General features: G+C 53.9%; 2 protein-coding genes across 6 annotated transcripts in view; one reads left to right on the forward strand and one right to left on the reverse strand.

Annotated features, from left to right (window-relative positions):
- The window catches only part of ALAD (aminolevulinate dehydratase), a 393,442-nt gene that overhangs the window by 52,659 nt on the left and 325,416 nt on the right, over positions 1-15,367 (reverse strand). The gene's annotated exons all lie outside the window — the stretch shown is intronic.
- Positions 1-15,367, forward strand: part of RGS3 (regulator of G protein signaling 3) — an 87,342-nt gene that overhangs the window by 31,570 nt on the left and 40,405 nt on the right. For all 5 annotated transcript variants that reach the window (XM_064677175.1, XM_064677174.1, XM_064677177.1 and 2 more), the window contains 3 exons: positions 804-991; positions 2,559-2,642; positions 10,923-11,034. In XM_064677175.1, coding sequence (XP_064533245.1) covers positions 804-991; positions 2,559-2,642; positions 10,923-11,034 — 384 coding nt within the window. The remainder of the gene's footprint in view (positions 1-803; positions 992-2,558; positions 2,643-10,922; positions 11,035-15,367) is intronic.

The following is a 15,367-nucleotide window of genomic DNA, read 5'->3' on the forward strand; positions in this document are numbered from 1 at the left end:
CCAGGGATCCAGGGGCAGCCACAGCTTCTCTGGGCAACCTGTGCCAGGGCCCAACCACCCTCACAGGGAAGAATTCCTTCCCAATATCCCATCTAACCCTGCCCTCTGGCAGTGGGAAGCCATTCCCTGTGTCCTGTCTCTCCATCCCTTGTCCCCAGTCCCTCTCCAGCTCTCCTGGAGCCCCTTTAGGCCCTGGAAGGGGCTCTCAGGTCTCCCTGGAGCCTTCTCTTCTCCAGGTGAACCCCCCCAGCTCTCCCAGCCTGGCTCCAGAGCAGAGGGGCTCCAGCCCTTTTGAGCACCTTTGTGGCCTCTTTTGGATTTGCTCCAGCAGCTTCACATCCTCCTTGTGTTGGGGACCCCAGAACTGGAGGCAGCTCTGTAGGGGGGTCTCAGGAGGGCAGAATAGGGGGGGAGAACATTTGGTGGGATGTGCTGGCCTGAGGCAGAGCTTGCTGTGCCTTCCCTGGGGTCTTGTTTGCACGTTCACAGACGTCTCTGTGCTGCTGGTGGGATCCAGGGAACTCCTTGGTCCAGCGACTGAGCAGCTCTTGAGCAGAAATGCAAAGGGACATCTCATTTTGCACAAGGAAAAATGAAATCAGTGCTGTTATTTCATGAATCCCTGGGACACTTTGATAGCAGAGTGATGACTCTCCCTGCAGCTTTTGGCTCCAGCTCTTCCCTGTAGGTTTTCCATGCCCTCCTCCAGCCTGGGAGAGCAGACCCCGAGCTGGCAGCAGGCAGAGCGATGCAGGAGCTCCCTCCTCATTCTGAGTTTCTCTCTGCCTCTGCTGTCCATCCAGGGAATGCTTCTAAAGGGAAATCCCACACGGGGTCTGGGAGGAAATCCAGGCTGATGAAGACTGTGCAGTCCATGAAGAGCTACGGGAACTACCAGAACTGCACCATAGTGAGACCCCACATCCCACACTCCTACGGCACCTACGTGACCCTGGCCCCCAAAGTGCTGGTGTTCCCCATCTTTGTGCAGGTGAGTGCAGCTGGAATGAGGTCACTGATGGGATCAGGGCCCAGCAGGGCACGTGGGGTCTAGGCTGCCCTGCAAGGTGGATCTCTTTCCAGCAGTATCTTCCATGAGTGCACGGATCCCTGTCGTGCTCGGCTCTCTCTGGAGCTGGCTGTGCTGAGCACAGTGCTGGGGACTGTCCCAAAGGAACTGTGTCCTGCCCAACTGATTCTCTGTTGGAGTTTTTTCCCTTTTCAGCTTTCAGATCTGGTTCTCAGTGCTTGCTTCAGTCAGGAGAGGGTATCCTGGCTTCTGAGCTTCAGCACCCAACTCTGTGACTGCAGATCAATGTGGTTCCTTCCCAAGCGTTTTTTGTGCTGTCAGAGTGTGCAGATGAAGAGGTTTTAGTTTAGCTGGTTTTTGGCCAGCACTAAAGTCATGGACAAGGATGTGTTAGTGTGCAGTTATGGTTTGACAGGGAATTTTCTGCTTCCCCTGTTCCATGAGCTGTTTTCAGAAAACAGCCCTGAATTTGAAGGTAGTGGCTCTAAAATTCCCTGTGTCCTTTATCTTGTCCTTTGTATGGCCAGAACCCCAAGAAAACTCATCTAACTCATTTGTTTTCATATGTTGCTGATGAATCCCTTCGTCTCTGAGCTGTTAGGGCTCCATCCTGCCCTGGCACCAGCAGTGGCACTGTCACCTCACCTCCTTTGGGCTGAAACCATGGCCTGTGTTTCCTGTCACTCCAGCCTGAGGCAGTGGGTTCCCTGGGGCAGTGTGGGGCTGGGCTGGGGCAGGTTTGTGCTCATGTCCATCCTCCCAGTGGCAGTGGGGTGGCCGCTCACGTTGGCACCAGTGTGTTCACCAGCCTTGGCTGGGCATGCTTTGCCTTTGGTGGGAACACAACTGGCACTTCTGCCTCCTTGCTCCCAAAACTTGTCTTGGATGGAGACTGAGGGGTTTCTGCCACTTCAGGAGTTGGTTTTCACTTGGCACTGTCTCATGCTTCAGGCCCTTGTTCCCACTGTCTGTGCTGCTCCTGAGGGTGGTCCCAGGCTGGTTGTTCCAGGTTTGTTCTGCCCTCAGGACACCTGAACCTGTCCCTTCCTCCACCATTCCACAGAAAAGGTGGTGGATGGGGAGCTCTCCGTGGCATGAGAAGGGACTGGAATCTTAAATTTGCTTTAATTTACTGCAAGAATAATCCCTAACATCACAGATATTCGTGTCTGAGGGACGTGAGAACCTGCTGTGCCACCACTGTGGTTGTGTTTCCTGCTGAAAAACACCCATAAGCACCCCGTGCCTTGCAGAGCAGTCCCTGTACAGAGGCAAGGGCTGGTTGTCTTTTTACAGCTGGGGCTGACGTGGGTGTGAGTGGAAGGCTTTGTTTTCTCGTGTAGCTGGACTGCAGACTTCTTGTCCTTGTGACCTCAGTGTGGGGTGGCTTCTCCCTGAATGAGTTACAGCTTGAAGTGAAGACCAAGTGGGTTTGGTGGGTGGAAAGTTATTCTGGCAAACCACACTGTCAGTGGAAGGTTTGACTGTTTCTTTCATTTTCTTTTCTTTTTTTTCCTCTCAAACACAGCCCCTTGATCTCTGCAACCCAGCCCGGACTCTGCTTCTGTCGGAGGAGCTGCTTCTTCATGAGAGCAGGAACAGGACTACAGAGGTAAGGTTTTCATGCTGTCTGAGCTTTCTAAACCTGCTCTCCTGCAGTCTGATGTAGGAGATTGAACCATAGAATCACAATGGTTTGGGTTGGAAGGGATCTTAAAGCTCGTCCTGTCCCACCCCCTGCCAGGGGCAGGGACACCTTCCACTAGCCCAGGTTGCTCCAAGCCCCATCCAACCTGGCCTTGGACACTTCCAGGGATGGGGCAGCCACAGCTTCTCTGGGCAACCTGTGCCAGGGCCTCCCCACCCTCCCAGGGAGGAATTCCTTCCCAATATCCCATCTAACCCTGCCCTCTGGCAGTGGGAAGCCATTCCCCCTTGTCCTGTCCCTCCAGTCCCTTGTCCAAAGTCCCTCTCCAGCTCTTCTGCAGCCCCTTTAGGCCCTGGATGTGACTTTGAGAAGGGACTGGAAGGGACATCTCATTGCATTGAGAAGGGAAATATTTAATTGTGCAGTAATTATATTAATATGAGACTTGGAAAAGCTTGTAGTCGGTTTATTGTGGGATAAACTAAATAAATATCAAAACTCTTATGTACTAGAAATCAACTTTTGTTCTTGTCTTCCTTTGGGCTCCCAGAGAGGAAACTGCACGTGGCAAATACATGTCAGTGACAGCCCAGCAGACTCAGGAGGAGGGAGTTGAAGGATATTTTGTACCAGTTTAGAGAATCAAAGGACAGAATGGTTCAGGCTGGAAGGGACCACTGGAGGTCATCCAGTCCCACCTGCTCAGGCAGGATCCCCTGGAACAGTCACTCAGGATTGGGCACAGATGGCTTTGGAACATCTCTAGGGAAGGAGAATCCACAACCCAGAACTAGAACCAGACAGAGAACTTGCTACAGGGGTTTTCTGAAATTTAGTTCCTAAAACAGGTCACATGTCCTGTCCAAATTCCTCTCTTCTTACTTCAGCTCTCCTGCCGTGTTATTGTAGGGCTGTTAGAAATCTGGGGGATCAGTGGAGCTTTGGCTTCATGCTGCACCTGTGGTGGGACAACTTTCACCATCCAAACTGTCAGAGTTGGGATGTGTTGATCACAATTGTTGCTGGCTTCACTTGCATTCAACTCTAAAGCCTGCAAATCCCTGGAGTCTGGGAGAGAGGAGGCAGCAGCTGGCAGAGCCCACCCATGCATTGCTCACTAGTTTCTTTTGGGGTTGTTTCAGGAATCTCCCTCCTGTACAGAGTAATTTTGGGTTGAATTTAGTTACAGTGAACAATGTGTCATCTTCACAGATCTGCAAAGGAAGTTTTACTTCACTAATCTTAGTTTCTGGGTAACACCTTGTGGGTGGCCAACAGCAGAACCCCAGAGCCACCTCCCATCACTGGCCAGTTCAAACCAGTACAGGAGTGTGTTAGGTGACTCCTCTCTCTCTCTGGTTTTCAATCTGTAATTCATCCCTTGCCTTGACCTGAATCACTTTGTTTTCCCTCTCAAAAAGTACATGAAAGTACATCAAAGTACATGAAGAATTACATGATTGATTAGAAAACTTGGCACTAACTTGTGAGTAACCCCCCTGTCTGTCCTGCTGCCCTGTGCTGCCCAGGGCCTTCTGGGCACCCGCAGGAATGCAAACCAGGGAGCACCTGGCTGTGTGGCACTGCTGTGCTGGATGGCTTGGGAATACAGTGGGCAGCTGAAGTCAGGGAGCTTCTCCTGGGTGGTTTGGAGGTGCTTCCTTTCAGGTCAGACATCTCAGTAGCAGCCAAATGTGGGATAATTATGGATAATTAACGCTGTTTGCAGCCGGGGTGGAGCATGTGGGTGTGTGGGGGAGATGGAAAACCCCAGGACAAGAGTGTTTGGAGGAGAGGTTCTGCTCTGTCTCCACCTCAGAGACCTGGCTGTGGGCAGGATCAGAGGGAGAACATCTCAGGGAAAGGACTCTGTTTGCTTACAATGCCCTCGGGATGAGCGGGAGGCTGGGAGAGAATTTCCCTCTGGAGCGGGTGCCAGGAAAGGGCAGGGTGCTGGCCAGGAATGTGAGACAGCATTTGGGAATGATGGTGCCTCAGGGCTGTGGTGTCTGGGTGAGCCTGGCAGAGGGGCAGGGCAGGAGGGGGTGAGTAAGCAGAGTGGAAAAACAGATGTGGTGGATGGAAACAGCCCGTGGTGCTGAGCCCTGGCCGGGAGCTGGCAGTGGAGCAGCTCCTGGGACATCAGCTGTGTCCCTTGGGAAGGGCTGTCTCGTGTCTGAGTGTGTGGCAGGGCCATGGCAGGCTTGGTGGAGCTTTGAGGAATCAGGGCAGGTCCCTCTGGAAAGCCAGACTCCCCTTCTGCAGCAGAGCAGACAGAACCTGAACTTCTGGACCCAGCAAGACCCCAAATGGCCTGGACTCAATGGAGCCTCCCCTGGTGCACAAGAGCTCTGACTCCTCTCTTTGCTGGACTCGAATTCTTTCCCTCTCCAGCCTTCTCTGCTCCCTGGACAGGCTGTCTTGTTTCCAATCAGTCCTGTCTTCTTTGCTCCACGTAGTTTTCCATTTTTCCACTGCTCTTCCCACCCAGGCTCTCTCAGGCTGGGCTCCTGTGGTTTGCAGCACTGCTCTCTGTTTGTTATTAATCTACTTTGGTTGAGTGGCTCAAGAGAGGAGGGTCTGGATGCAGGGGCTGGAGATGGAGGTCCTGCTTCTTTCTTTTTTTCCCCAAACCCCAGACTCTTCTCCCTGTGGCAGTTTCCACGCCAGGCACTGCATCCTTGTCACTGAGCAAGCGCTCTCCCACCTCCTGAAGGACTCAACCTATCTCTCTGGAGGCTTGCCAGGATCTGTCCTTTCCCTGACCTTACCTCTGGGGCAATCCTTATTCAGGCCTTAATCACATCCTGTCTAGACTTTGTTGCAATTCCCGCTTTTATGGTCTCCTGAAATCCCTCCAGCCCATGGAGTGCCAGAGGAACCAGCGTGCTGCCGGCGACGGCGCGCGAGGTGTCCAACGTGGGCTTTGGCCTCGTTGATCCATCTCTAATGGACCTGGAGGCACCTTTCCAAAGCCCTGAAGTACTGGCACAGTGTGGGCCGTGCTCACTCCCTTCTCAGCTCTCCTCTCTGCCCTCCTGGCAGGGTCTGCACGTCAGGATGGGCCTCCCTTGAGCTCTGAAACTCCCGGCTCTGCAGAGCCTGCAGGACGTGGACCAGCGTGCCCAGGGTGATCTCTTCTCTGCAGAGCAGGAAGCTTTCCTGCCTCTCTCTCTATCTTCCCAAGTCCTGCACTGCAAGTTTCCAGCACTCCTGTCCTGGGACAGGATCTCCAGCTCCCTGGTTTGGTGGGTGACTGAGTTTGGCCAAACCCTACTTGCTGGCCCAGGTGTTTCAAGCTCATTTTCAGCCTTTTTTAGACACTTTAATTTGGGTGAAAATGACAGAAACCTGCACTTACCTCCTCCCTCCACCACACTAGTCCCACTTGCTCTGTCCCTTCTTCACTACCACTTAATATCCTCCTCTTCCTCATTTTCACACCATTTCCCCACCTGCACAGCCACTGCTTGCTCAGTGTCTCAGGGTTGGTGTGGGACCCCTTGAGGTTTCCAGTGCTCACCCCTGATGTCCATGATAGAAGAATATTTGTTCCAGATAAGGCAGGGTGAGGGTCAGGGTTGACAGCTAAAGCCTTCACCATGGAGCTCCTTTTGGCAAGTGTGGTGGTTTATCTTCCTCAAAGCCTGACTGAGCGTTTCAACTCCTTCCTGAGGGTGTGAATTCCATGTTGATAACCTTGGAGAAAAAAATAATGTGTGAGGCAATAGAAGAGGGTAAATAAATGCACTGTAGGCTAAAAGGCTGCTGAGAAGTTCTTCCCCCAGAGGGTGGTTGGCACTGACCAGGCTCCCCAGGGCAGTGGGCACAGCCCCAAGGCTGCCAGAGCTCCAGGAGGGTTTGGACAACACTCTGAGGGACAGGGTGGGATTGTTGGGGTGTCTGTGCAGGGCCAGGAGTTGGACTCAATGATCTTTGTGTGTCTCTTCCAAGTGATATTCTGTGATTCCGTGATTCTATAAGTCTTGGAGAACATGCATTTAATATGGATACATCCAGAAGGAAAAATCCAGGAGCAAAGGAACCGGTCATGCTTAGAGAGTAAGGGCTGTAGCATGGAAAGCAGTGTCTGAAAGGCTTTGATGTGTCACTGGAGGGTGGGAAAGTCCATGTCCATCTCTGGAGAGCCATCCTGGATATGAGCACCTGCCCCAGCTGCAAGGCTGTGACTTGGAAGCCTTGGTTCAGGGAGCACTGAGTAGGGGACTGGGTGACACCACCCTGCACGTGGGAGCTGTGTCCTTCCTGGCTGGATGAGTCCAGCAGTGATGCTGCTTGGTACAGGATGATGAGGCTGCAAGGATAAATCAAGAGCTGGAAAAACTGAGGAAGATTAAGCAAGTTTTATCCATTTAGCTCAACTGAACTAATGGGGACACACGAACTCTGCAAACACATCCCTCATACTGGTAGCACTGGAGTTTCCCTTTTGGGATGGGACACAATTTTCTGAGAAGAATGCAGGACTGGCAAACAGCAAATGTGTGTGGCTCAGTCCTGGAGTGGATACCTGCAGTCCTGGGGTGATACCTGTCAGTCCTGGGGTGATACCTGTCAGTCCTGGGGTGATACCCGTCCCAGGAGCTCCCCACCAGGGATATGGAGTTTCTCTGACCAGCTGCAGGCAGCCTTCTCTGGCCAGCTGAGATGCAGGTGATCATCACCACGTTCTCCCATGGCAACTGGCAGCTCTATGATACAAACCCTGCCTCTGCTTCCTCTTCTCCCTGTCCTGCTGGGCACTGCTGTGAGACTGTGGCTAGAGAGGGAGGATGGTGACTTGGGAAGAATCCCCGGGCTGAGGTTTTCCCTGCCAAGCACAGGGACAATTGGTCAGGGATCCCTGATCCCTTTTTCCCGTGTTCCTGCTGCAGGTGTGATGTGAGCCCTGCTCCCTGCTGTACCCAGGTGCTGGGGGCTCTCTGTGCATGGATGAGCAGAGAGGACAGGGTTAGGAAGGGAGTTAACTATTTTTAAGCATGAATGTGACAGTACTTTGGCTTCAAGGCTTCGCTTCTAGGCACCTTTTCATAGTGATTTTGTTGCCACATTTTGCTTTCCAAGGTGTGCTGTTGGCTCCCTCCTGCCCAGGGCAGGGCTCTGACATTCCCAGGGTTGTCTCCTGCTCTCCCCTTGGGAGCCACACTAGCCCACTGCTCCTACCTTCCCTCCAGGCTTTCAGTGTCTCTTGATTTCCTTCAGGAAACACTTCAAAGGTGTCCCTTTCTCCTGTAACAGGGCTTTGCCAGTTCTGTGCTGTAGTTGGTCAGATCTCTCAGCAGAAGAGGCTTTGCTGTTTGCTGTGGTGCAGAGCACACCCAGATAAACAGTGTGGAGACATCAGGACCAGCCTTTGTGGGCATTTTTTTTCCTCCCTGTGAAATCTGTTCACATCCCCCTGAGGGCCTGTGACAATCCCCTTGTGGCCCTGGTCACTCCAGCAAGAGCACAGGGGTGCCCACCTGTCTTCAGAGAGTCCTTCCATCCTCTCACCTGTTGGATTTCTGATTTTTAGGGCAGGAAATTAGTTTTGGGAAATACACAAAGCTACTCTGCCTCTCCAAGGAGCAGCTCTGGTGGGTTCTGTGTCTTGCCTGGGTGAACTCAGACGTCGTGTTTCTTGTTTGTTTGCTCTTTGCTTTTACGAGCCCTGTGGTTTTTCGGGGTAGACACCAGGTCTGTTTACCCAGGGCTGTCAGGGACAGGTTACAGCTTGTCAGCAGAGTGGTGGCAACCCAGGGCAGAGCTCCACGTGACTCCCCCCTTATCCCTGCTGCCCCACAGCCACCCATGAGCTGAGTTTCCCTGTGCTCAGCTCTCAGGTGGGGTTTGTGTCCAGCCTCCCCCTCTGTGAGCTGGGCTGGCTCTGGCTCTGTGACTGGAAGGGACACTCTCATTTTTCCCCCTGCAACTTGGAGGAGCAGAGGGACCTCTGTCAACCCTTTTGTGTGGAGCTGCTCTAAGACCAAGAGTCTCCTGGCAGCAGCATCTCAGAGATGCTCCTACATAACCCACACTGGGTGTGCTTTTATCTTCTACATCCTGAATTCAGTCCGTCCCATCTACCCATAAAGCCCAGTGTCATCTGTAAATACTTTTCATGTAATTCTATTTCCAAGATTCCCTATCGAAACCTGCTTGGTTTTGAAGTGGTTTTCTTTTTCCTGCTGATCCTAATCTTCTTTCTACCCTTTAAACTTCCATGGGTAGTAGATCTTAAGTTTCTTTTCTCCATTTCCAGTATGACCACTTGCTGATCATGCTTTTATCTCCTCCACTTTGGGTTGCTATTCTCAAAATCCCTGAACATCTCTTTTTGGGGTTGAGAAACCGGTGGTGGCACCAGATATGTCCCAGAAAAGTTACCTTTTGGCACAAGGTGGGCATGGAATGAAGCTTGTAGTGCAGTTTGTACTTGGTTATTCCTTGTATTAATAAGAAGGTCAGAAGGAATGAAGAGGGTGGATGTGGGCACCAGGCCAACAGTGTGTTGAGAGCAGAGGGAGGGATTTTCCAAATAACACAGAGAAGAACAGCCCCTCCCTGGTTTCATTGTCAATTAAAGCTCCACCAGTAGCTTTGTGCTTATTGAGAATCCCACAAAAACGAATTTGTGCTGCAAGGAGAAATCTTGTGGCAAGGGCTTGGTTTGGATTCAGAGCCAGGAGCTGCTACCCTGACGTGAGACTCAGCACCATGTGATGATGTTCTCCAGCCTGTCCTCCTCAGGATGTGTGTCCATCAGCTGCTGGGCACGGAGACGAGCTGTGCCTGTGAGCAGTGACTCAGTCCCTGGCTGGGGCAGAGTCCCCTCTCCACGGGGGACTCAGTGATGGCAGTGCTGCTCTCTCCCCACAGCCCCCAGGACACCCTCTGGGGTGTTGTTTGCTTTTGCAAAAGGGTGGCTAAAGGGCCACAAACCTGTCCTTGCTGTGGCCTGGTGTGGCAAAGCAGCTTCCCTTTGCTGAGGGAGATTTTGGGGAGCACCCCAAGGACCTGTGTCCTGCGCTGGGTGCTGAGTGTGGTTGGACAGTGTGCTGGTCTGGCAGCCAGTGTGCCCCCTGTGCCAGGCACTGTGCCCACTGCCAGGCTGCCTGGCATTGCTGGTGACCAGGGACAGCACCCAGGGAATGGCTGGAGCTGTGCCAGGGCAGGGTCAGGTTGGATCTCAGGAAAAGGTTCTTCCCCCAGAGGGTGGTTGGCACTGACCAGGCTCCCCAGGGCAGTGGGCACAGCCCCAAGGCTGCCAGAGCTCCAGGAGGGTTTGGACAAGGCTCTGAGGGACAGGGTGGGATTGTTGGGGTGTCTGTGCAGGGCCAGAGATTGGACTGAATGGTCCTTGTGGGTCCCTTCCAGCTCAGGATACTCTGTGATTCTGGGATCCTCTGAGGTTTCTGTGTGCCCCCAGCTCCTGCTGGAGGGCAGGACAGGCTCTCACCTTGGTTGTGGCCCAGTGAATGCACCCAACTGCTCACCCCTGGGAGGCTCCGGGGTCAGGGATCTCCAGTACAGTGCAGAAGCTTGTTCTGATTTTAAAGATCACATTAATCTGTACTGATTGAACTGAGGACCTCAGGCAAGAGCCAGAGCAGAACAAAATTCACCTTTCCCACTGCTCTGGAGTAGCTCCCAGCTCCTGAGGCACTCAGGTCACTGCTTGAGCACAGCACTGAGCAGTCAGTGGGGTCAGTGTTTCCTTTCCACCCACAGAGTGGTTCAGAGGTGTCAGGTTTGTTCCCTGCAGCTGCTCTCGTGGGTCCTGCAGTTGTAAAAGCCAAATTATATTTTCTCACAGAGAACAGTGAGAAGCTCCTTCGTGAGTGTGCTCAGGGCGACCAAATTTGCTTTTAGGCTACAACTTCTCCAGTGTGCTGGGATCAGTCAGCAACAATTCCCTCCTCCTGCTCTGATTTATAACTTATGTAAATGGGAAGTGACACGAGGGAGCAGAGAGGGTGTGTTTGTGTGGAGTTAAACTGTCGGGCAGGTTTATCCCTCCTGTCACAGGACTCCACAAGCCTCAGTAAGTGGAGGGGAGCCTCATCTGGAGCTGGCTGGGAGCACCCCAAGGGGTGCAGCAGAAATCAGCCCCTGGGGAAGGGGTGCCTGGGCTGCCTGTTGTGGCTGGTGCGTGTCCCCAGGGTGGAGGACACTTCCAGGACACTGTCAGTGCCAAGAGATGGATTCCTTACAGCTGCTTCTTTGCTGCTCCTGTGCTTCCAGGTGACCCTCTTTGTCTACTCAGACCTGCTGCTCTTCACCAAGGAGGACGAGCCCGGGCGCTGCAACGTGCTGAGGAACCCTCTGTACCTGCACAGTGTCAAGCTCCAGGAGGGTGAGTGCCTGCAGCAGCAACTGGAGACATCTGGGGAATTTTCTGGCTGGTAGCTATAGAGGTTTGTGGCCAGCAGCAAGATAGCCCTCCACTATCCCACTGCTCCCAGTGTGTACCATCCAACTGGTCCTTCCAGGGGTGCAGGGCCAACATCACCCTTCCCATCCCTGCATCCCTGGGAGCTCCATCTCCTGGGACACCTCAGGAGCACTCAGGTAGCCCCCCTTTCCAGGGCTTTCTGGATGCATATCTCAGGATTTTGGGCTGGGGGACTGGCTGTGGGGGCTGTTGCCCTTGCTGGTGTCACACTGTCTGCAGCTGAGGCTGGGAAAGGGAAGTGAAGGTTTGAGGTTTCCCCCGTGGTGCCTTGAGGGAGTTCAGAGATTGGCTTCAAGGGTGACTGGCCAAGCCCTGCTGACCTTTACTTTGCTGCTTCTCGCTTCAGCCACCCACGGCTTCCCCTGTGCATCCATCCCCCTGCAACCCCACTGGGGTGGAAAGAGCAAACCCTGCCCTCAGGGCAGGGCTGGGACCTTGCCCTGGCTGTCTCCATCCTGGCTGACCTTTTCCTGTCCCACCAAGGCCTTGGAGAGGGCTTCTAGGGCAGGGAGTGGCTCAAAACGGGTTATTTCAAGTTGGAGTGTACAAGAGATGCCCTTGAGCTACTCGGGGTCAAAAAAGGAAGAGTGAATTGCTGTACCACATCCTATTTGCTACAGTGGAGCCACTTCTTGGCCCTGGGCCCAGTCTCACCTTGTTCCTTCTCTGGTGTGGTTGTTTTTTTGGGTATGGGCTTGTTTTATGTACAGTTCCCTGACTGTGTCAGCATGGGGCTGGTGCCCCAGCTCCTCCTCCAGCCCTGGCAGTGGGTGTTCCTGGACTGGGACCCCACGTGGGATATTGGGATTTGATATAAGGAAAACTTTCCTGTGATGAGCTTGGTCAGATATTGAGCTGCCCAGAGAGGTTGTGTGATCTCCATCTCTGGAGATGCTCAGGACTCAACTGGACACAGCCCTGAGTGCCCTGATCTGAGTGCTTTGAGCAGGGGGTTGGACTCCAGAGCCCACCAGAGGCCCCTTCCAACCCAAATTACTCTGGAACTGATGAGCCAATGTCTTCATGCAGTCCTGTGGCCCTGACCAGAAAGGATTAATCTAGACCTGGGTTGCTTCTCCAAAGGGATCATTTTGAGGATTAATTTTGCCGCTTCCCACTTTTCCCATCTGAGCCCTGAGCTCTGTGGATGAGCTGTGTCTCTCCACGTGCCCCACGTTGTTCTGAGCCTCTGTGCTGGGACCTGCAGTGCTGTGCTGGACACCACAGGCTGCATCTCGGTTGTTATTTCCCATTTCCAACAACGTTTCTGCTTCCAGATGAATTCCCTGACCTATTTGATGGGGGCAGAAACACAATGAGGGAGATGGGGCACCATGGCATGAGCCATTGAGAAAATCCACTGGAGCTTCCCTGGGGTTTGCTGAGCCTCTCAGTGCTGCTGATTCCTAAGAAAGGGACAAAAGAAATTGTTCCTTGTTGAAGTGCTTGTGGTCAGTGACTGCTCCCCATGTGTGCTGCCCCTGGCTGCTCCCACAGGCTGGGGAATAACAATAAGCTCTTGTTCACCTGCTTGGAGAAATTGAATTCCCTGGTGCTGCTCCTGGCTCTGCACACCAGGGTCTGTTTGCAGCTGGGCACAGGAACGTGCCTCCTCACCCCAGGCACACACAGGGATTTTGTGAGCAGTTTTCTGCCACTGATTTCCTTGTTGCAATAATTACTTGGCTGGACCACACCTGGAACAGCCTCACAAGCCTCTCCAGAGGGGATGTAGGTCCCTACAACACCGAATTGCCCCCATACACCGTGAATCCAGCACAGCTGCTGTTCAGGCAGCTCAAGCCCTCCTGCTTTGGGCAGGGCTGCTTCAAAGAGCGAGGAGATGTGTGTCCCTTTTGGCAGGGCTTTGCTTTGCTCTCCTGAATGGCACATGAATAGGAACAGGCGTATTGCTGCCACAACAATCGGGACATCTCCGGTGTGCTCAGCACCATTGTGCTGTTTCCTGTTCCTGCGCTGGGCGAAAGCAAATCAGCCTGATCTGCTTTACAATGCACTGTCTTCCTGCTTTAGAAGCCCAGCACTGCTGATGAGCCCCACGCCAGCCAAGGTTCCCAGTGAGACAGGCCTGGCTTCCTCACTAGGTGCTGTGGGAATTTCCACGCTGCCTCGCTGGGATCCTGCTCCCCCTGGGTGGGTGTGCTCAGCCTTGGGACACAGAGGAGTGTTCCTGTTTGCAGCTGGATGAGCACCCCCATCTCCACCCAGGATCCTGCAGACAAGGACTTCTCATGTGCTGCTTCGCTGTCCTTGGCATCGAACCTGCTGTGTCTTACAGCTCCAAGACAGGCCAAGAGAGTGGTTTATGGGCCTTCTGTCCTGCCACAGCTTCTCCTTGCTGGCCCAGGGATGCTGGGAAGCACCCATGGCTTGCACCCTGCCACACTTCCCCAGGGACCCCCACTTCCCACAGCGGGTGACAAGCTTGTCCCCTCTTGGCAGCCAGGTGTGTGTGTGCTCCCTCTGTGCCCCCCCAGCACCCTGCCCTGAGCAGATGGGAGAGTTTGGGGGTCAGGGTGTCTACCCTCACTGTGGGCATTGCCACAGGTCCCTGGGCCCTGCAAAGGAGCAGCACCACCTTCCCTCTTCCCCCATCCCTTTGACCTGACACCAGACATGCACCACCCAAATCCTGGGTGTTTTCCATGGGCTGCACGGGGAAGTGGCAGTGCCAGGGCGGTGCTGGGAGCTGCTGCTGTGCTGGGAGCTGTGTAAGTCAGTGTGGGTGTGCAGGACAAGGCTTAGCTGAGAGGAGGATGTGTCCCCACAGAGCTCACACCCTCCTCTGGGTGCTGAGCCCGCCCTGGCACAGGGACGGTTCACGTTGCTCTGGAAGCCAAGCCAGTCCCCAGCACAGCACAGCAGGAAGAGAAGGAAATATCTTCAAGTGAGTTTTTTTTAATCCTGCTTATTTCCTTTTAGTTTTCCCCTGAATTTGGCTGACAGTATGTGCTGTGCTGCTGTCACAAAACATGTGGGGAGCAGAGCCCTGGATCAGCCCAGGCATCTGCCACCTCCCTGGTGTGAGGTTGTGCCTCTCTCCATGGTCTCTGTGCTCATCCCGTGGCTCCAGGACACATCAGGCTCTGGTGCTCCAGCCTGACCCTCTTGGAGCCTTGAAAACGCTCCCGTGGAAGGAATCCTGGCAAAGCTGGTTTGTGGTGAAATCTGCACCCTGGTCTGCCCTTCCTGGCTCTGCCATCGCCCTCCAGCCTCCAGGGCTCGGCCCTGGCTCCAGCCCAGCTGCTGGGCTGGGCAGTCTCTGACCTCCCTTTGTGCTGCCTAAAGGCAGCTACTGGGAGAAAATGGGTATTAAGGCATTCCTTGGCCTAGAGTGGCTCCCTGCTCGGTGTGTCCTGTAGGCACTGGGCTGCTTGGCCATGTGTAGCAGCGAGTCTGGGAGGGACAGGGAACAGGAGCTGCTGGCTGTGGAGGTTGTGCCAAGATTCATAGTTCAATGGAGATGAATTTGGAAGGGAACTTAATTCTGATGGTTTTGGACCTTGTCAGAACCAGAAGGAATCAACAGTAGCTCAAGAGAAGTGGGTCATTCCCTAGGCTGTTACATCCCAGGCTGTCACCTGTCTTTACTGAGGATGACTTGTTCCTCACATCACCCAGGAAAACACGGCTCAAGCTCCTGAGGGAACATGGCTGGGATGTGCTGGTCTTCTGTAATCTGCCTTGCAAGGCAGCCTGGAGAGCTTTGGTCCTGGTGCAGGGAGGAGCAGAGCCTGGCTGAGGAGCTGGGTGTGGTACTGCTGACCCCTCGGGAAGGAGGAGCAGCAGAAGGGGGTGGTGGACTCGTGGTGTGCCAGCAATGGGTCAGATCCTGCCTCCAAATCCTCCCATGGCTCCCATCAGAGACTTGGGCTTAGCAAAAAACATGCTCCCTGATGGTCCTGCTGGGGTTTGTGGAAGAGGGTGCTGCCCTGGGGAACAGTGAGTGGTGTTCTGTGGTGCAGAGGTGAGACATGGGCTCCCAGCCAGGCCCGCTCACCACGTGCTCTCAAGGGTCCAGCACTGCTCCCCTTCTGGAAGTGGTGATTTGGAGGGGCAGCCCTGGGGCCAGGCTGCTTCCCTGACCCTCAGCTGGCCCCAGGGAGCACAGGGAAGGTTTTGGAAACACACAGGGGTTCCTCATGGTGCTGTGCTGCAGCAGCTGCTGTGACACAGTGTCCTGGTGTCCCCTTAGTGATTTTCCAGCCCATAT

The sequence above is a fragment of the Pseudopipra pipra genome, chromosome 20, assembly GCF_036250125.1.
Source record: "Pseudopipra pipra isolate bDixPip1 chromosome 20, bDixPip1.hap1, whole genome shotgun sequence".
NCBI classification, from domain to species: domain Eukaryota; kingdom Metazoa; phylum Chordata; class Aves; order Passeriformes; family Pipridae; genus Pseudopipra; species Pseudopipra pipra.